The sequence below is a fragment of the Juglans regia genome, chromosome 3 (genome assembly GCF_001411555.2).
Source record: "Juglans regia cultivar Chandler chromosome 3, Walnut 2.0, whole genome shotgun sequence".
Lineage (NCBI taxonomy): Eukaryota > Viridiplantae > Streptophyta > Magnoliopsida > Fagales > Juglandaceae > Juglans > Juglans regia.
This window is the reverse complement of record NC_049903.1, coordinates 3,341,462-3,362,144: the sequence shown is the minus strand read 5'-3', so window position 1 is coordinate 3,362,144 and position 20,683 is coordinate 3,341,462. Positions and strand designations below refer to the sequence as shown.

The following is a 20,683-nucleotide window of genomic DNA, read 5'->3' as shown; positions in this document are numbered from 1 at the left end:
CGATATCGACCGATAGTTCATTTTTGTGGGAGGAAACCGGCCGAAACCGATCGATAGGGAGAAGAAACACCGGCCGTCTCGACATTGGCAATTCTCTAGCAGTTCATGGTCGGTTCATTGGTGAGTTTCGTCTGAGAGAGTAGAGAGAGAGAGTGTCGCAGAGGAGAGAGAGAGGGGATGAAAAATGAGATCGCGTCATTGGGAAGAAGACGCCCGAGGAAGAAGATGACCTAATTTCAAAACGATGCCGTTTTGTTTAGACCAAACGGCGTCGTTCTACTTAATTTTTTTTTTAATACGTTATGAATAAAACGGCGTTGTTTGAGTTATGTTAAAACACAACTACAAACTTAAAACGATGCCGTTCTACTTAAACTTAAATAGAATGACGTCGTTTTGAATATAGGATATATAAAAAAAATAACATTTCTTTAATCGGCCAATTCAACAGTTTGAACCAGGTTCGAACTGACGCTGAACCGATCGATATCGATTTACACTATTTTCTGCCGCACGCCGACCGGTTTTTCACCGGTTTTGACAGATTCCGAGCTTCGGCGGCCGGTCTGAGTCGATCTAGGTCAGTTTCTCAATTTCTCGATTTCTTGTACAACCCTAAGTTTTACAACAAAATAATACTTTTGAAGATGAATAATATATCTTTAAATTTAAAGATATAATTAAAATTATTGTAACTCATAGTTCATTAAAGATTTTAAAATAAATTTGTTTGATTTTTATTTTTTAAAAAGATATTTAATAAATTTTAAAAAATGTTAAAAAAATTGAAAAAAGATAATTTTTCTTTTACCTTCCTATGTGCCAGTAGGCGGCATGTGATGAAAAACTTTTCTCTTCTAAAAATCAAGAAAAAAGTAAACATTTTTAGAGATGGATACAGATTCCCATTTATCGTTCTTTTTATCACTTCAACAAAAGCCCCTCTCTCTCTCTCTCTCTCCAAACTATTTGCTCTGTTAGCCTAAACATGTTCTGTATATCGATATTATATTTATTTTTAAGACTGATCGATCTGAAGATAATATTTTTCATGAAGAGACGGAAATCAGCCGCATGTACGATAATCAAGTTTTAATTATTTTTATTTTTTGAGATTAAAAGCTTTAATTAAAGGGTAATAATAGATCGAAATATTGGTTGGAGTGTGCAAGGACATGGCAATCAGACAATCGAGTCGATGTTTCAGTTCCACCACTATATATGGGAAGCAAAAGACAAAATGATCGTCACGCTGTGTTTTAGTCTAGGCTTTATCTTCTTGTCTCTCTCTTTTAAAGAATAAGAAGTGTATTCGAGTCGTCGTTGTCGTCGTCTCTCCCTCACGAGCACTCAGTCATGGCGGCCGGAAAGGGTGAGGCGGATATAGTGAAGGCGCGGACCGACAAGAGGGAGTACAGAAGGATCGTCCTCAAGAACTCCCTCGAAGCCCTCCTTATCAGCGATCCCGATACCGACAAGGCAATTAATTCCCATCTTCTTTTTTGTTTGTTTGTTTACGATTCCGGTATATCCGAGTTTAGATTCAATTATCTTTCAAGTTTAATCGATTTGATTACCATCTCAAGACTTATATTTGGTTTCCGCTCGGTTTTTTTTTTTTAATCTTTTCAGTGTGCTGCTACCATGGATGTTGGGGTGGGCTCTTTCAGCGACCCCGAAGGCCTCGAGGGCCTCGCCCATTTTCTAGGTGTTTTTTTCTATTTTGAGATATATTACCATATCATTTTACTTTGATTCGAATTATGTATACAACTTTACGTATGCGTTTGTTCTAAAGATGAGTGCTACTTGCTTTATTGCAATGCCGCTCTGTATGCTCGTACCTTGGCGTTTATAATAAGAAAATACACCGATATCATTTGGTTTTGTTATATATAAATGAAGACAGTCAATGAATGATCAGTGAAAGGAGCTGCTTATGAGGAGACAATTGATGTTTTTTTTTTTATGGGTAAGAAAATTTTTATTGAGACAAGTAAGAAGGCATAGCCCAAGAACACACAAGTACGTAAATGCGGAAATCTAGTTACAAGTCTGTAACTAGAAAAATAAATAAGGAAACCATGAACACTAGTTCTATTAAATTCAATGGCTGAAGCCCTAAGAAATAAGGTGTTAAAGAAAAAACATCTAAGTTTGTCCACTAAACATTCCTTATCTTCTAAACGCCGGCCATTCCTCTCGAGCCAAATACAGCACACAAGACATAAAGGGATCATCATGTTCTTGACGGCAGCAATTTGACAGTTACCCCTAAGACCTCTCAAACAAGTGAAAAGTTCCACCACCCTCCTGGGCATCTCCCACGCTACTCCAATATCATTAAAGACATCATACCATAACAACCTAGCCATCTCAGAATGAAGTAACAAATGATCCACTGATTCTCGACATTTTTTACACATGTAACACCAATCCATAACAATTAATCCACGCTGCCTAAGATTGCCCAAGGTCAGAATTTTCCCTAGAGAAGCTGTCCAATCAAAGAAAGCAACCTTAGAAGCCACCTTAGTCCTCCAAATACACTTCCAAGGAAAAGAGTGTACCACATTCAGACTAGTCAGCAGCTTGTACATAGATCAGATTGAAAACTTCTTGTTTCCAGTGTCGTCTCAGCCCGGCCAGTACTTGTATCATATAGAGGAGACAACTGATTTTAAACATGAGTGTAACACCGGGTTTTGATGCATGTTACTTGTTGTAATTATTGAAGTATGGATAACTTAAGGTGGAGTTAAGAAGCAAATTAGCTGTTTTGCGGTCTTATTTTGAGATTTTGATGTTTTGTTTGCAGAGCATATGCTGTTTTATGCTAGTGAGAAATACCCATTGGAAGATAGTTACTCCAAGTACATTACAGAGGTAAGTACTATTCATAATTATTGAAGTATGGATAACTTTGATTGATGTTTGCATATAGTACTTGGTTTAATTTTGGCGATGGATGAGAAATTATATACAATGACTTGTGTTTTTTGAGAAACTTCTATTTGTTGATTATATGTACTTGTAAGATTTCTAACTAGTTGGCGTTCCACATTCTCCATGTGGTCGATATTCTTGATGCATAGCATGGTGGCAGAACAAACGCTTTTACAGCATCAGAGCACACCAATTATCATTTTGATGTTAACACTGATTGTTTTGAAGAGGCTTTGGACAGGTAGATGCTACTCTTCCTTTTTCTGCTGGTTGTTATAATGATCAGACTTATCATATTGACATTAACACTGTCATTTTCTGATAGATTTGCTCAGTTCTTTATTAAACCATTGATGTCAGCTGATGCTACCATGAGGGAAATCAAAGCTGTTGATTCTGGTTAGCTTTTCTTTGTAGGCTCATGTATAACAGCTTTATGTGTTTTTCATTTAAATTATCATTGATCATCTCTCTCCTTATTAGAAAATCAGAAAAACTTATTGTCCGATGCTTGGAGAATGAACCAGGTACTTACTGTTTACCAATCTTCCAAGAGTTTTTTACAACTGCAATATGCTTGATATACTGATCTTAAGTTCTATATGTAAGTAGCTTAATTATAAATGAACACAATAAAATCTTCATATGAAAAAGGAAAGCATTGATGAGATATAAATTCACTTTTGTACTTCACTACTTTATTATGTCTTATTTCTCCTGAAAGCTTCATAAGACAAGTTTTCTCGCTATCTTGTTTTGTACAAAAGTTTTTTGCCAAATTTCTGAAAGACAAGTTTGCTTGCTATCTTGTCTCGTAAGACAAGATGGTGACATATTTTGAGTTGGACTGGATGGACAACCCTCAGGCAATCCCCATGGCATACCTTCATGCTCTCGGGTATATGGCAATATTGGCATGCCGCAAAAAGCAAGTCTAAGCTATTTTAGTTAATCTGGTGACCTAAGTGGAAGATTCATGAAGGGTTGAGGAGCCTCAAACTTCAAGTTGTTTTCTAAATTCGTTGTTATGGTCCATAGTCTTTGACGAAGATGATTTTCACTTTGACGGCACTAGGCTGAAATTTAGAATCTCCCTTGGGATGATAGCTTGTAATTTATTGGTTTAATAAAGGTCTTAACCCTTTACCTATATATATATATATATATATAAATAAAGGTCTTAACCCTGAGGTGCACTTGCGAGAAGCTCTTTGCTGAGGGCCTTTGTACCCTTGGGATTAGTTGGGACTTTGTTCCAGACACCCGGAACAAAAAATAAATAGATGAATAATGTTCTTAATGGAAAATGTTGACATCTAACTGTATGATTTAAATTATTTGGTTATACATAATCAGCCCCCTGGCGCCTATTAAAAAATCAGCGTTTCTGTTCTTATTAGATTGACTGAGGAAACAGTAGTGGAGAATAGCTTAAGTGGTGCCTTTTATTTTGCCTGCTGGGCAAGATAAAATTGTGCTTAATTTGCACATAGTTATGAAAATTTTAATGACCATATCCTTACATTATGTATTTTTCAATTGAATTTTCTTGTAAATGATACCATGTTGTTTTGCTTCTATAGTAGTATGGTTAATCAGAAAGATATACATCTCATCACATTCTGCACCTGAGATTTGTTATTTTGTACAGCTTCAGAAACATTTAAGTATGGAGGGTCATCCATATCATAAATTCAGCACAGGTCAGGGGTTTGTCCTTTTTCCTTGAATATATGTGCTTCACTACAGAGTTTGCCCATCAGCAGATTTTTTTTACATGCATGTTTTTTTTCTTCTTGGGTCATTCATAGAGTTGGGCTATTGTATTTCACATGTGAGGCATACTGATGTTTGTTCATCTTCTTTGATGCACTTTTTTCTTTTTTCTTTCTGAGCAATGCTATTTTATTATCTATGTTATTATCCTCCCATGTCTTAAACTTTTTTTACAAGGTTGAAGGGTAATAGGTGAACTATTTGCCTATTTAATTTGTTTAGGCTTGTAAAATATTTTTCTATATGTAGAGTTATCTTTCATTTTAGTGAAATTACTAGTATTTGTGTAGGGAATTTGGATACCTTGGAGGTTAGACCAAAAGCAAGAGGATTGGATACAAGACTTGAGCTTATCAAATTCTACGAAGAAAATTACTCTGCTAACCTCATGCATCTGGTTGTATATGCAAAAGGTTAGTAATTCTTTTTGCATGTATACCTCTGGTCGATAAATTCTCTATGTTTAAACTATCAACAATGATGATTCCTTTACAAATGTTGTTTGCAGAAAATCTGGATAAAATTGAAAACATGGTTGAGCAGAAGTTCCAGGACATTCAAAATGCTGATAGAAGTTGTTTCCGCTGTCCTGGTCATCCTTGCACACCAGAACATTTACAGGTATGTTTACTTGTGGTACTTTCTTATGTGCTGATACAAAGGGTTGAAAGTTTGCAACTCCTAGAAAAACTGTTAATAAATGTATACAGTGAAGGGTTTTAAACTTGAAGGGACTATTTTAGTTGCCATTTGTGTTTTTATTTCAGATTCTTGTCAGAGCTGTCCCAATAAAAGAAGGTCATAAATTGAGAATTGTATGGCCTATTACTCCAGAGATTCTCCGTTACAAGGAAGGGCCATGCAGGTACCTTGGTCATCTAGTTGGCCATGAAGGAGAAGGATCTTTGTTTTACATATTGAAAACATTGGGTGGGTTTTTTCACATCCATTTTTCAGACTATCAATTTTTCCTGCAGATCTCTCCATTTGAAACTTTGCTATAGTTGAAACTTATATGGTAATGATATATTTTGCTCCATCTTGAGATGCTTTCTTTTAGAATTCAGCAGTTTTTTTATTTGTTAATTTGAAGTTGAGGATTAATCTGTTGATTGTACTTGAATCTCTCCTGCAATATCACGAATTTTTTTTTTTAATTGCAAAGACTTTCTCAAGTTCAATCAAACACAATCATAGTTTGTTGTACATGTAACTCCTATGTAATCTTTAGTGAAAAGTGCATTTGCTTCTCTTTTTATCTCTAAACTTTAAGCGTGTAGTCATCTTATTCTGTGGTGTTATGGGACAAGAATAAATTCTGACATTAAGGCTGCTTTTGGATGTTGAGCTGAGTTGAGTTGAGTTGAGTTGAGTTCTTTATGAATAGTAGTGAGTTGAGTAGTGAAGGGAATTATGTGGGGCCCATCTAAACTGAGTTTAAAGTGTGTTTGGATGTTAAGATGAGCTTAATACTTTTTGTGGAAAGCTGAAAAAGGTTATGGGTTCCACGTATAAAGATGTTTTAAGTTGAAAAAGGTTGTGGGTCCCACGTGTAAGAAGGTTTTGACTTGGGATGAGTTTAGTAATTTGAAAGTTGAATGTTTGGATGTTAGATTCAGCTTAAAATTAGACTGAACTCAATTGAGCTTGGGAACCAAACGTAGCTTAAGGGTCAATGCTTTATATAACTGTAGTAATAATGAGAGAAAAACAACTGAGCTAGGTTGTAGAGCCTAAAGGTTGGGGGTTTAGTGATGGGAGGGGGATACTTATCCTTTTGTAGTCCATGGGCAAGTTAGCAGGAAAAAATGCTGATCCAAATGATGGGCAACAAAGAATAGGTTTATCTTGAAATTATTATAGCTTAGATTTTTAGTCTTATGATTTTGTAGTACTCACGGAAAGTAGCATATTGTTGATCCTTTTTTTTTTTTATAGGTAAGCATATTTTTTGATCATATTTGAAAATTTTTAATATTAGTCCCTGCTTGCTGAAAAATGGTGAATAGATCACTCAAAAATAGGGAGCGCACACTAGAGGAACTTCAAAATCTTTTTGTGCACACCTTATTGCTTTGGTTTTCACCCTAGTGCTCAATGGAACTAGTGTTCATGACTTTCTGTTTTTAATTTTTGGTTCCTAGAATGTATTTAGGTATTCTTTTGTATACTCCCTTCCCTGTAAACATGGGCTTTGCCCATTTCATTCATATTAATAAAATTTTCATTTAACATGTAAAGAAAAAAGGTCACTCAAAATTGTGCAAACATCTTCTAAGGGGATAAGGGTAAACACTGTTGAAAAAGAGTAGTTTATCTAGGTTTAAATCATTGATTTGGTCTTGTGTCTCAGACTAGGAGGAGAAATTTATGAAACTTGAAGGATTTCATAAACTTGAGGATTTTCAATCAAGCCTTGCTTGAGAAATGGTTGTGGAGATACAATATGGCACCAGAAACCCTATGGAAGTCAATGATTGATTGCAAATATGGAAGCATGAGGGGAAGGTGGTGCACTAGGGAGGTCCATGGGGCTTATGGAGTGGGCATTTGGAAACACATTCGAAGAGGGTGGGGGACCTTTAATCGGCATACTAGACTGGTGTTGGGTGATGGATCTAGAATAAAATTCTTGACTGATCTATGGTGTGGAGATCATGCCCTAAAGGATTTATTCCCATCAATTTTTAGGATTGCAGGTGAGAAAGATGCCTCGGTGGATAATTGCTTGGAGTCATTGGGGGAACTAGTCCAATGGAACGTGAATTTCACTAGAGCCGCCCAAGATTGAGAAGTTGGCAGCTTTGAGGATTTTTTTACTCTTCTATACACCCATCAGTTTTTTGCTCTTCTCGGTCCGTTCTTTCTATAAGACGCTTACACAACCGCATAATACGCAATTCCCTTGGAGAAAGATATGGAGAAACAAGGTGCCTCCCAAAGTGGCATTTTTTGTATGGACAACAACATTAGGTAAGATCTTGACGATAGATAATCTACGGAGACGTAAGGTGATCGTAGTAGATTGGTGTTGTATGTGTAGGAAAAATGGTGAAAATGTGGATCACTTATTGTTGAGTTGTGAGATGGCTGGAATGTTATGGAATGAAGTGTTTAATAGAATGGAGTTAGCTTGGGTTATGCTTGCCACAGTGACAGAGCTCATGGCTAGCTGGATAAATCTACGAGGTTTCCACAAATCTCAGCGGTGTGGAAAATGGTCCCGATTTGTATCATGTGGTGCCTATGGAAGGAGCGAAATAACCAGACATTTGAAGACAAGGAGCACTCACTAGAAGAACTTAGATTATTTTTTGTTAGCACTCTTTTTCTTTGGGCCACAGCTGTAGATTGTCGTGGCCTCGATTTCCATGATTTTCTTGTTTCTATTACTTCTCTCTAACTAGGTGTGACCTTTTGTATGCTATCTTGTGTACCTGGGCTATGCCTATTCATATCAATATAATCGTTTACTTATAAAAATAAATTTATGAAACTAGTAGTCAGAATCTAAAGTTTAGCACCTCAAGGAGGAAAAAGATTTATGACAAAGGGATGGTTATACTATTTTGACCATCTGTGTTCAGAGATAAGATTAATGTGAGTATGTTCTTGCAGCTCATCAAAAAAATGTATATGGTTTCTTTGTAAGTGTATGACTCATTAACCTCACCACCTCTGAAAAGCCCATCTGATTCAGTCTCTCTCTCCCCCCTCCCCCCCCAAAAAAAAAAAAAAAAAAAAATGCAGGATGGGCCACAGGATTGTCTGCAGGTGAAACGGATTGGACTTTGGACTTTTCATTCTTCAAAGTAGTAATTGATCTTACTGAGGCTGGTCATGGTTAGTTGTTTTTGAACTTTTACTCCCATGTATGGCTTCTATATGGTGTTATTGACTAATACTGGTCGACAGAGCACATGCAAGATATTATTGGGTTGCTATTCAAGTATATTCGCCTTTTACAGCAGTCTGGCATTTGCAAATGGATATTTGATGAGGTATTATATGCATAAATATACATATATTAGGATATTATCGCTTTGTTTCTTTAGGATTTTTCTTCATAGAACTAAGTCAACAAAATATGTCAATGAAGCTTTCAGCTATCTGTGAGACAAAATTCCATTATCAAGACAAAACTCCTCCTGCTGATTATGTGGTCAATATTGCATCAAATATGCAGGTAAATTTGGCTTTTATGTGTATATTTATTTATATAATTTTTTTCTCGTTGTCCTACACAAATGCAGTAATCTTTTAGGACTCGTTAGGATTCAGAGAGTGTTTCATCTCATCTCATCATTACAAATGTCATAAATTCTCATACAAAATATAATAAACAATTCAACTTTTTTGAATCCTAAAACAATAATAATATTAAATAATAATATTCTAACAATATTTTATTCAATTTTCATCTTTCATCTAAAACCATCTCATCTCACTATCCAAACCAGCCATTAATGGTTATAATCATGGATTGGTCAATGTTAATTTATAAATTTGAGTAAATATCAATAAAAACCTAACCAATGAGCTCTTTGGGAAGTTGGGCTGGGATACTTAGATTGTTCAGATAGGAGAGGCTGCTTGGGCATATCAATGGAAGGCGAGGGAGCATGAGGTTGGGTGAGAACAAGAGCATGGTAGAGATGAGCGAAAGAGGAACTTGAGGAAGGAGGAGCGGCTGGGGTGGGGGACTAAGTAGAAGAATGAGGCAGAGAGCCAGGGAACTAGGTGCAGATTGAACCCTTTCTTCCACCAGACTGCTGCTGTCATATTGACCCAATAGGATCTGTTTTGGTGAATATAAAACACTGGCACCCTAGATTTCAAGAAATCAAATTCCCCAAATTTCTTCAACGAACCCCACAACTTTAGACACACCCAAAACCAAAAAGCCATCCGCAGGAAACCACAAAACCCAGCTACTTGTACACCATGCAAAGCCACTACCCAGAACACCACCAGCTAAAATTAACCTTAAATTGAACAAGTTCACCTGCAAGCACTTAGTGCATCATCTGCTGTTTTGTTCCATCCCTATGCCAAACTGAGTCGGTCTTATTTTTGCACATATGAGCGAGCAAAGTTTCCTGCTATATTGGCTTCCGAGGTTTTGCTCCAAGGTATTGATCCGATAGTACCCGCCATGGGCCCATGATACATATGTCTCATCCCCGAAAATCCTATTATTTTCAAGTTTATCCCAGTATTGAACTACTTCAGCTCAGGAAAATCCCAAAGTTGCAACCAAGAGAAAAGCCTCAATTTCATTTCAGCTACTACTAAACCATTTTTAGGCCCCTAAGGCTTCCAAAATTGCACAAATAGTCAAAGTGCTCAACTTTGCAGAGGATTTGACTCAGAAAGTTCTTATCTTCTTAGGAGGATGAATGATGGATCTTGGGAATTGAATTGGGAATGCAAGCGGAATTGGTAGAGGGCTGAGAAAAAATCTAGAAAAGGGAAGAGAAAAAATGAGAGTGTTTTCAAGAGGCAGGTGTGGTGCTGGGTCTGTGCATCAAGGGGAGTTGATGCGGTGTGTGCATGTGCACCCTGTGTCAATTACCACTAGTCTTAGGTAACATGTGCAATGAACTTACAATGTACCAGGTAAAACAAAACAAAAGATAAAAAGGGAATCTCCAGTTTCAAAAGTTGGGAAAAAATAAATGATACCTTGTAACTATGATTAGCATTACTGTTTTATGCTTTTGTCTAGGATTCCATCCACACTAAAGATTCAAACCCAATTTAATAGCCAATATGTCTCCAAGTGATATACTCAGTCCGATTCCTGAAGAATTTCCACGGTATGGAGTGTCCATTAGACAGTTCCATATCCATGTCTTGCTGTGTTGACACAGCTGCAGCAGGCTGTAGTCCAGTTAAAATAGATCATCATAATTTTTCTGGGTTCAATTACATGCATTGATCCTAGTTTCTCACCCATGCTTGGAGGAGTTCTAATGCACTTTTATGCTATGGTAATTGTGCTGGAGGTGGGGCATTGTTTGATTTGTATTGTGAATCTGCACTTCTCTTTCAGATTTTCGACAATTTTAGATTCATTTTCCCTCTTATGAATTTTCTTTTCCAACAATCTTGATTGAATGAGAATGCAATAAATTTTTGTTTCTTTAATTGACGAACTGAAATTTTTTCAGATATATCCCCCACATGATTGGCTGGTAGGCTCATCATTGCCTTCTATGTTCAATCCAGGCACGATTGAGAGGGTACTAGAGGAGCTCTCTATGGACAATGTCCGGTGAGTTTATTATGCTCATAGAAGCTGTATGCACTACATTCTAATTGTGATAGATTTAATGTTCCATTATGGTAATGCCCTCCTTTACTGCCGACATCTCTGTAGATGGGATATGATATATCATTCTGTTTGTCTGTCCCTTGTAATAAAAAGCAACTTGAAAATTATCTGATGTTCATTTGCTGCTCCGCATCTTTTTTTTTTCTTGGTTTATGCTATCAATTTTTTAACTGTACTTGTGTCCTACGAGTTTTTGGTTCAGAAATTTTCTGTGTTCTCTCTTTTATTGCTTTCATTAGGGAGTTCTGATATGCAGTCTTCTATGTGCAATTCCATCCACTTGGAAAGTGCGTTTAATAAGAACATTTTCAAACCGATAGTTGAGTTTTCCTTATTTTGGGGAGGAAAATGCTGTACAAACAGATTGTTTGTGTTGCCAATTTGCTATCAGGCCAAATGTAATACACAGCCTTATCCTTGTATTTGGTACCAGCAGCATGCAACCATTGGCCGCCACATCATTTTGTATACCAGTTTTGCATCACTTTTGGAACTAAACTTATAATTGTGTTCTCATGGTCATGACTCATATTAAGCATGCTTTATCCTTCATTCCGTATGTTGGTCCTGTGTACAAATTCAACCTTTACAGGGGATATCATTTAATGTATTGTCTCTTAAATGACAAAAATACTAGCTCTCAAAATTACTGTTCTTGTTTAGAATCAAATAAAGCAAGTAAAAAAGGAGTATTGGTCTTTCAAATAATGCAAAGTGTTAGCTTTGATAGCCATTTTAATTATGTCTTCAGATATATTCAAAATGGAATAGAGAACAAACAATATGGAATGAAAGTAGCACTTAGGGATTTGCAAACGGAGGTAGTGAAATGATAGTTTTCCTAATGATTTGTATCTACAGAATCTTTTGGGAATCAAAGAAATTTGAAGGTCATACAGACATGTTTGAGCCATGGTATGAAACTCCATATTCTGTCGAGAAAATAACCTGCTCCATGATTCAGGTTTGTAGACAAGTTGGACTTAAATGAGAAGTGGCTTTGTTTGTTGCTTGTCAATTCAGTTTTAGGTTTATGAACTTAAATTATCTTGATGATAAAACTTGACTTTTCTTTTCAATTTATATATTTAATTGCAGGAATGGGTGCTTGGAGCTCCTAATGAAAATCTGCATCTACCAGCACCCAATGTTTTCATCCCTACTGACTTGTCACTTAAGAACGCTCAAGAGGTATGATGGTTCTATAATTTTATCACATGTGATCATTATTTTTCACTTTTTTAGTTTTTCTGATATGATTGTACTTTGAAACAGGTCAAATTTCCAGTTTTGTTGAGAAAGTCATCACGTTCAAGATTATGGTACAAGCCTGATACAAGGTTTTCCACTCCCAAGGCATATGTTAAGATGGATTTTAATTGCCCCCATGCTGGCAACTCCCCTGAAGCAGAAGTTCTTACTGATATTTTTACACGGTTAATAATGGATTACTTGAATGAATATGGTAAGGAGATGCAGTTGATATGATTGCTTACATTAAGAGAGTTCTCGTTCTTGTTTGTTTGTATGGTTTTTTTTCCTATAGATAGTTTTTATTTGGAAGAGAGGCAATACAACCTCAATACATATCTTAGCCTGGAAAATAAACTTTGATAATCAATACTGAGCTGTATTTTTTTTTTTTTTTTTGTCTTTAATTTTTTCCTAACAAGAGCTAATTATAACTTGTTTATTTCAGCCTATGATGCTCAGGTTGCTGGTTTATATTATGGCATAAACCACATAGATTGTGGTTTTCAGGTATCTTAATAAAGCTTGGTCAGTTTCATCGATGATGAGTTACAGTTGTATGCATTGCATATTTATAGACAGAAATTCTACTTATTATCCTCACACCACACTACATAATTTTTTTTTTCTCTTACCAAATGTGTTGTCTATGGATGATGAGTAGAAGAAATCAATTAGTTTAGGAATAATAAAACCAACAATAAATAAATAAATAAAATAAAAATAAGTGTGGTGTGTGGGGATGATGAGTAGCAAAGCTCCGTTAACATTGCTTCAGTAGAACACTGTGATTAAATTGGCTAGATTTATTATGCAATTTTGAATTGCTTGGATATCTGACATTGCAATTTACCGTCATCATTAAATGTGCATACTAGTTTTTTTACCTATAAAAAAGTGCAAATGTGCATTTAGCGTAAATGCCTATTTGTGCTGAGTGTCTGGTTTTCTTCTTTAGGTTACTCTGGTTGGTTACAATCACAAGCTGAGAGCTCTATTGGAAACCGTATTGGAAAAAATTGCAATATTCAAAGTAAAAGCTGACAGGTTTTCTGTGATAAAGGTAATGCCATTTTGCCAAAAAGATCTAGATTTTCTACCTTATTCAAATATTGCTATGATTTGCTTCTGGAACCAATCTGAGCATACAAATGAATCACCTTTGACATGTGTTACAAGAATTGGGTATGATATTCCTAGTTTGTGCTGTGATTTACCTTGTTTGGTTTCATTCATAGGATGTGGGCTTTGTACTTGGTCACAAGGTACAGTGGCAGAGGCTTGATCCATAGATTGCTTCCCCAACCCCCCCCCCCCACCTCTATATTGGATAATTTCATGCACATAGTCGCACACTCATAAAGCCATCACCTTTCCAGTCAAAACATAGCAATAAATTTTGCTGGGGATCAGCCTAAAAGTTAATAATTTGGGTTGTTTCAGCGGTGATGTATGAATGAGGAATTGGTGTTTAGTCAAATGACCTGGATTCAGGATTAATCTTTATTTTTGTATCTTTGTTTTGGCTAACTTCAGATGTTTTAAAAAAACTAATACACGACCTTTACATGTATGCAACAGAATTTCCAACATGTTAATAAATATTAATCATTGTTAGAAACATATGGTGTTATGTCAACATTCTGATGCTTGACTTATGAAAAACACCAGAACCCGAAATCTCTCAATAATGCAGGTAGGCATTAAAATGTCAATTATCAAGAACTGAAATTATGAGCAAGCTTAGTATATTATACTACTTGTCTATCTTTTTGATTTCGCATAATTCCTATTAAGCCATTCTCAGCTTTATGTTTGAAAAAAGAGTTATACCGGATGATACACTCTCATCCCACTCCCATCACTGTGCTGATGTGGCATTCCATTCTTCACTCTTGTAACTTTTGTCGTTCAAGATTACTTATAAAAACAACTTTTGTTTGTCATTTTTCTTTATTTAATAATTGAATTGGAAAGAGGTCTCAAATTAACAAAGCCTTGATATGCATGAAGGTTATGGTTATTTTCTCCATACACTGTAGGAAGCTTTCCTTACATGATCAAGGTTGCTAATAACTGTGTTGTCTCAAGTGACTGTTCTGGATACCTTTATCATAAGACAGAGGTAGGGCTACCTTAAACTCCAGTACCAGAACTATTCCCCCCTTCACCCTCCACCCCCCAGAAAAGGACTAATTTATATCTACTATGGCCCAAGAAAAGCTCTAACCCTGGTGCCTAGCTATATTTTATGGGTTTATTTGTGAAACCATGTTCCTTAGGAAGCCTTCTTTGCACTTGAAGGTGCTTAACTGGTTATTAGTCCTTTTTTTTTTCCCCCTTCTGTACTGTATCCTTTTTTTTTTTTATAAGTAAGAGATAAACTTTATTGATGTGAATGAAATAGGCATGTACCTAGTACACAGGAAGTATACAATAGAACACCTAAATACATTCTAAGAGCGATGAACTAAGGATAAGAATTCATGAATATCATCCCCATTTAATAAAATAGCTGAAAACCAAAGCAATAAAGTATGTAGAAAAAAATTCTTCAGCTCCACCATTGTTCGTTCCTTGTCTTCAAAACAGCGCATATTCCTTTCCGTCCAAATACACCACATGATACACAACGAAATCATTCTCCAAACTGCTGCCACCTGATGACTGCCCTGCAATTTTCTCCAACAACCCATCAAATCCACCACCCTTCTGTACTGTATCCTGTAAACATGAAATACATTTTTAAAGTTTTGGGCTGTCCTAGCCATCCTGTGTATTTGGGCTTAAATCTTTTCCTTTTCATTAATAGTTATCTTATTAAAAGATTAGGCTTTATTTTGGTATTCCATGAATGCTTTTATAGTATATTATCTGAATGTTCTTTTTTTGTCAGGAAATGGTGACAAAGGAGTACCAAAATGTCAAGTTCCAACAGCCCTATCAGCAGGCTATGTACTATTGCTCTCTAATACTACAGGACCACACCTGGCATTGGATGGAAGAACTTGAAGTTCTTCCCCATCTTGAAGCTGAAGATCTTGCAAAATTTGCTCCAGTGATGCTTTCAAGGGCCTTCCTTGAATGTTATATAGCAGGTTCCTATACATTTATAATTTTTAATCCTGATATTTGTTAGTGCTGTTGGAACTATCTATTACCGAACTTGTAGGGCGAAGTTCTTCCCCATCTTGAAGCTGAAGATCATGCAAATGCTTTCGAGGGGCCATCCTTTAATATCACCCATTCTTGTCTATATTTTTCTTTTATTCTAGGAAACATTGAATCCAGTGAAGCAGAGTCAATGGTCCAGCATGTTGAAGACGTTTTCTTTAGTGGTTCAAACCCTATATGCCAACCATTGTTCTCATCCCAACACGTGACAAATAGAGTAGTTAAACTTGAAAGGGGAATGAGTTACTTTTACTCAGCGGAAGGCCTTAATCCAAATGATGAAAATTCTGCACTTGTCCACTATATTCAGGTAGTTTTATGTGCTTATAAAAGAGGTATTTTCCAATTAAATCTGGAATGATTTATTCAATCAGCAATCGTTCTATATGCAGCTTCTTGGGAAAGTCATCAGTATACCTTCTTAGTATCAGTTTCTTCTCTTTTGTTTTATTGTGGTAGGGTGAATTTTTTTTCAAAATGCATCTGTTAGAAATTTGGAAAAAATTTTAAGCTGCCATTTTCTTGACTAAATTTGAAGGTTTCTATGTACCAATTTTATGGCTCTTAGCAAAAACTTAAAAGGGAAAGTTTGCAGTCACTATTCATCATCCCCATGATGTTTTGAGCTGACCACCATTGATAAAAAGTGGAGTTCAGCCTGTTTATAGAATAGCAAGGTGTGATGGAAAGCACGAGCATAATAGCATTGCCAGATCCTTTGATACTATATTATTTCACCAACAAAACATATATAATGCACACTAAAGTTTGGTTCATCATTTTATTATTTATATCTTTATGACTTTTCAATATTATGATTTGAATGAAATATCCGTGTGTGGTTCTGATGCTGTGTGGCTTCTGCTGAAAAACTATCTAGGTGCATCGTGATGATTTTCTGCTAAATGTGAAGCTTCAACTTTTTGCCCTTATCGCAAAGCAACCGGCCTTCCACCAGCTTAGATCAGTTGAGCAGCTTGGGTACATCACTGTGCTCGTGCAGAGGTGTAAAACATATTTCCCATAATTATCACAGCCAATATGGAATATCTGCCCTTCTCTTTTGTAATTTTTAAATTTGTGCTCATTGTAGGAATGATTCTGGCATCCATGGTGTACAGTTTATCATCCAATCCACAGCAAAGGTATTATAGCATGATTTTTTATTTTTTTTCCTATTCACTATTGACTTGTTGCATAATGTCATCTACTCTCTCTTGAGCTTAACAGGGTCCTGGAAATATTGATTTGAGAGTTGAGGCATTTCTCAAGACATTTGAGAGTAAAATTTATGAGATGACTGATGACGAATTCAAGGCAAGAAATAGTTTTTCCACCAGTAATTATTTTTCTTTTTACTGGGTTTATCATCACCTGCGTAATCTATGGTATTCGCTAACATTTTGCTTCTCGACTTAGAAGGGAAGCCAATGTTTCCTTTCTTCTGATGGTAGACAGCATCTATTTTTTGGATGCCAATTCTTCCTTCTAAATCTAATTTATCTATGTTATTGTACAATTAGACAAGGGTGACATATGAGAAAATGACTTGATTCTAGTGGTACTGGTATATATTTTGGATACTTGTTTGTAATTGCTGTTATTGGCCAAGCCAATCCTATAACGTAACATTCTTGAGATTTTATGGATTGAAACATTGTCGTAGGAATTGTCCATATCATACATAAGCACCCGTCATAAAAAAAATTGTCCATATTATAGGCTACTAACAGTCTAAACCTCTGTACAGCTAGTTAGTTCAACAATTCTTATCTAACCCATGTTCGGAATGAGTATTGTGGTCACATGCTTCATTACTAGAGTTTCTGCTATAAAAACTTGAGGAATCATGTAAAATATCGTTTTTGTTTATAAATTTTTCTTTTAATTATTCATTTACCTTTGTAAGGCTTGCCCCTAAAATTTGGCTTTGGGTGGTGTAGGTTGGAGACTTGGGGGTAGGTCTTAGGTTTAAAGTTTAAACCCTAATGCTTTCATGTGTAAAAGTAAAAATTTGTAGAGCCTTGACGATTAAATAGACCTATAGCGATTCATCTTTATGATTGAACTACTTGTTATGCAGAATAATGTGAATACATTGATTGATATGAAGCTTGAGAAGTACAAGAACTTAAGAGAAGAATCAGGATTTTACTGGCGAGAAATTTATAATGGGACACTCAAGTTTGATAGGAAGGAATCTGAGGTATGAACTTATACCGCATTCTTCTTTTGCAGATTCTCAGAATCATTCTTCCCTAGTATCATTGGGGACCTCTGTTTTTTTTTTTTTTAAAAAAAAAAAAAAATCCTTCAAATTCACAGTTATCCCATAAACATATCATCATCATCATAAAGGAATTTTCATTTACACTTCCTGACATTTGTTTATAGTAATAGAAGATATACTCAAAGGAACACGAACTGATTCTTATTGATGATGTTGAACAGGTTGCAGCGTTAAGGAAGTTAACACAATTCCTAAAAAAAAAAAAAAATCCTTCAAATTCACAGTTATCCCATAAACATATCATCATCATCATAAAGGAATTTTCATTTACACTTCCTGACATTTGTTTATAGTAATAGAAGATATACTCAAAGGAACACGAACTGATTCTTATTGATGATGTTGAACAGGTTGCAGCGTTAAGGAAGTTAACACAAAAGGAATTGATAGATTTTTTCAATGATTATATTAAAGTTGGTGCTCCTCAGAGAAAGTCATTAAGTGTAGGAGTGTATGGAAACCTACATAGTTCGGAGTACACAGCAGATGCGAGTGAACCGGGGCCCTACTCAGTGAAGATAGATAACATATTCAGTTTCAGAAGATCACAGCCTCTTTATGGTTCATTCAGAGGAGTCTCTGGTCATGTGAAGTTGTAGACAGGTAATCTTTACCCCAGTTCAGCAAAGAAATAGCAACTTCCTCTACTGCATTGAACTAGTAGTGGTGAAACAATGCTGAACACCGTGAATGCAAGTATTTCCCATCTGAACCATCCAAAATTGATCTTGGTGCATGGGACTTCGATTATAGGAGCAGGTTCATTTAGTCATTATCGAGATTGAAATGTATACCCTGCATGGCACCAAAATCATGAAATTGTTTTCTGAGGAGATAAGTAAAGCTTTTTGTTTTCATCTCTTTACTTATGTCCTCAGGCCACAAGCAAAACACTCGACATCTGATGCCAATTGGTCGGATATGGATCCTTCTTTAAATGCCTGTTTTTTGGTTTTAGGAAATAATGAGGGAAGTCACACGACTCCATTTAGAATCGGTAAAGTTGTGTTTACTGGACGTTTGGTGCGACAAATTTTTCTTGCTGAGATATTTTTAAGGCAATCATTAGAGGCGAAAAAGTTATCAAAACCAAATGTTTTTGGACAGTATTTTAGCTGATAAGAATAATAATCAGTACTAGGGGGACAAGAGAGATCAGTACCACTACCAGCGAATAAAGATTAAAAAAAATGTTAATGAAAACAAATATTATAAAATTCTATTGCAAATATGTTTAAAACATAGTTTATGAATTTATTGCAATTTATAAATGAGAAAGGAAAAACATGGATTTACATTCTCTAGAGTTCTTGTGCGTCCAAACATAGGTTAGAGTAGAAGAGATAGAGATATTTCATAACGAGCATTGATATGTATAGTCTTCATTCGGGAATTGTAACGTAAGTTTAGGTAATTTTATTTTTAAAATTTTTTAAAATTACAAAAATATTTCTCTTAAAATGTTATATTTTTTTATTTAATAAAAGGCTTGTACATACAGTTCTAGGGACTGTAAATAGAATTTCTCCTTCATAACATTTATAGTTGTTTAAATTATTGAGCATTTAATATTAATGGGAGTAACAATGTTGGAAGAATAATTAGGTGTAGATAATTAGAACACAGCTTTTATACAAATATCTATTAAAGTATTAATATTTAAAAAAAAAATTCAAATAACTTTAATATAGATCAATATTCGATGTTGGGTTGGGTTTCCTGTCCTCGTTCCATTGGGAAATGATCCAGTAGTTTGATAGATCCGGTAGCTCCATTTTAATCGGCGCACGTACGTGTATGTATAAATAATTGATGAGACATCAGCTTCTAGCTGGACTGTCCTATACATTAATCCTAAAACTTATTCTGATCCCCCAACACTGATGATATTGGAAGCGGAATCTTGTGCGTTCCACGACCCATGCATGCATGGACTTTTTCAATTAACACTAACATTTATAAATATGCTCTACAGAGAACGACATTGAAGCTGAAGATCTTGCTAAATTGGCTGGAATCTAGCTACCCATTTTTCTTGACTAAATTTTAAGGTTTCTGTGTACCAATTTTATGGCTCCTAGCAAAAACTTCAAGGGAAAGTTTTCAGTCACTATTCATCATCCCCACCGTGTCTTGAACTGACCACCATTGATAAAAAGTGGAATACAGCCTATTTATAGAATAGCAAAGTGTGATGATCAAAAGCACGAGCATAATAGTACCATTGCCAGGGCCCAGATCCTCATCTTCCTCTGATACTATATTATTTCATTTTCTTTTTCATCTGTCTAGCTGTTTGCTTTTCAACTCATTCTAGTAATTTGGTTCAGCCCAATCCTTGGAAGTTTTTGTTTTTGGATTTGATCTATGATCGATACAGGACACAACGAATCGGATCGATCGATGGACTGCTACCTTCCGCGGGTCACTACAGAGAAAGCTTGTATGTATAGTTAATTCTATATATATATATATATATATATATATATATATATATACTCGCTCGCATTTAGAAACAGCCACCACTTACTTCTATTTTTGGCAAATATCTCAAACAAAAGAGCAAAATTATACATTAGTGCATGCTTACACGGTATAACCTATATATAAAAGAGCAAAATTATTTTCAAGAACGGGGGCCAGCCACTACAAACAGTTCAATACCATGAAATGCAGAGCTTCTTGATCAGATGACTATTGATCAAAATGCTATGTGATTTCCACACGTATCATGATGAAATCCCAATACAAATGTTGTGTTCAGGAGTGACAGAATGAATGGCACCTAGAGAGTGCGAGGCCGGCCCCTTGAATCTTGATGATGCCCCCCCAGAGAGATATATATTATATAGGTGGGACATGTCATGATACAAGGCTCATGATGCATGTCTAGTAAAGGGAGACCCTCC

The 20,683-nt window shown here is 35.7% G+C and overlaps 1 protein-coding gene across 1 annotated transcript; it reads left to right on the top strand.

The window, feature by feature from the left end:
- The first annotated feature begins 928 nt into the window (after positions 1-928).
- LOC109004639 (insulin-degrading enzyme-like 1, peroxisomal) lies at positions 929-18,770 on the top strand. The gene is made up of 26 exons (XM_018983269.2): positions 929-1,479; positions 1,633-1,708; positions 2,819-2,886; positions 3,096-3,187; positions 3,272-3,345; positions 3,430-3,473; positions 4,598-4,649; positions 5,013-5,135; positions 5,231-5,343; positions 5,490-5,652; positions 8,473-8,565; positions 8,638-8,723; positions 8,822-8,908; positions 10,896-10,999; positions 11,921-12,023; positions 12,158-12,250; positions 12,335-12,524; positions 12,759-12,820; positions 13,269-13,373; positions 15,207-15,408; positions 15,586-15,794; positions 16,365-16,489; positions 16,578-16,629; positions 16,715-16,801; positions 17,568-17,690; positions 18,125-18,770. Exons 1-26 carry the CDS (start codon positions 1,357-1,359, stop codon positions 18,371-18,373), a joined length of 2,898 nt encoding a protein of 965 aa, XP_018838814.1. The 5' UTR covers positions 929-1,356; the 3' UTR covers positions 18,374-18,770.
- Positions 18,771-20,683: the final 1,913 nt, after the last annotated feature.

What these genes read in the sequence shown, in the direction of transcription:
- LOC109004639 (XM_018983269.2), top strand. Translation starts at nt 1,357, where the DNA reads ATGGCGGCCGGAAAGGGTGAGGCGGATATAGTGAAGGCGCGGACCGAC. An exon ending in GCGATCCCGATACCGACAAG is followed by an intron (nt 1,480 to 1,632) that starts GCAATTAATTCC and finishes TAATCTTTTCAG; the next exon opens with TGTGCTGCTACCATGGATGT. An exon ending in ATGCTTGGAGAATGAACCAG is followed by an intron (nt 3,474 to 4,597) that starts GTACTTACTGTT and finishes TATTTTGTACAG; the next exon opens with CTTCAGAAACATTTAAGTAT.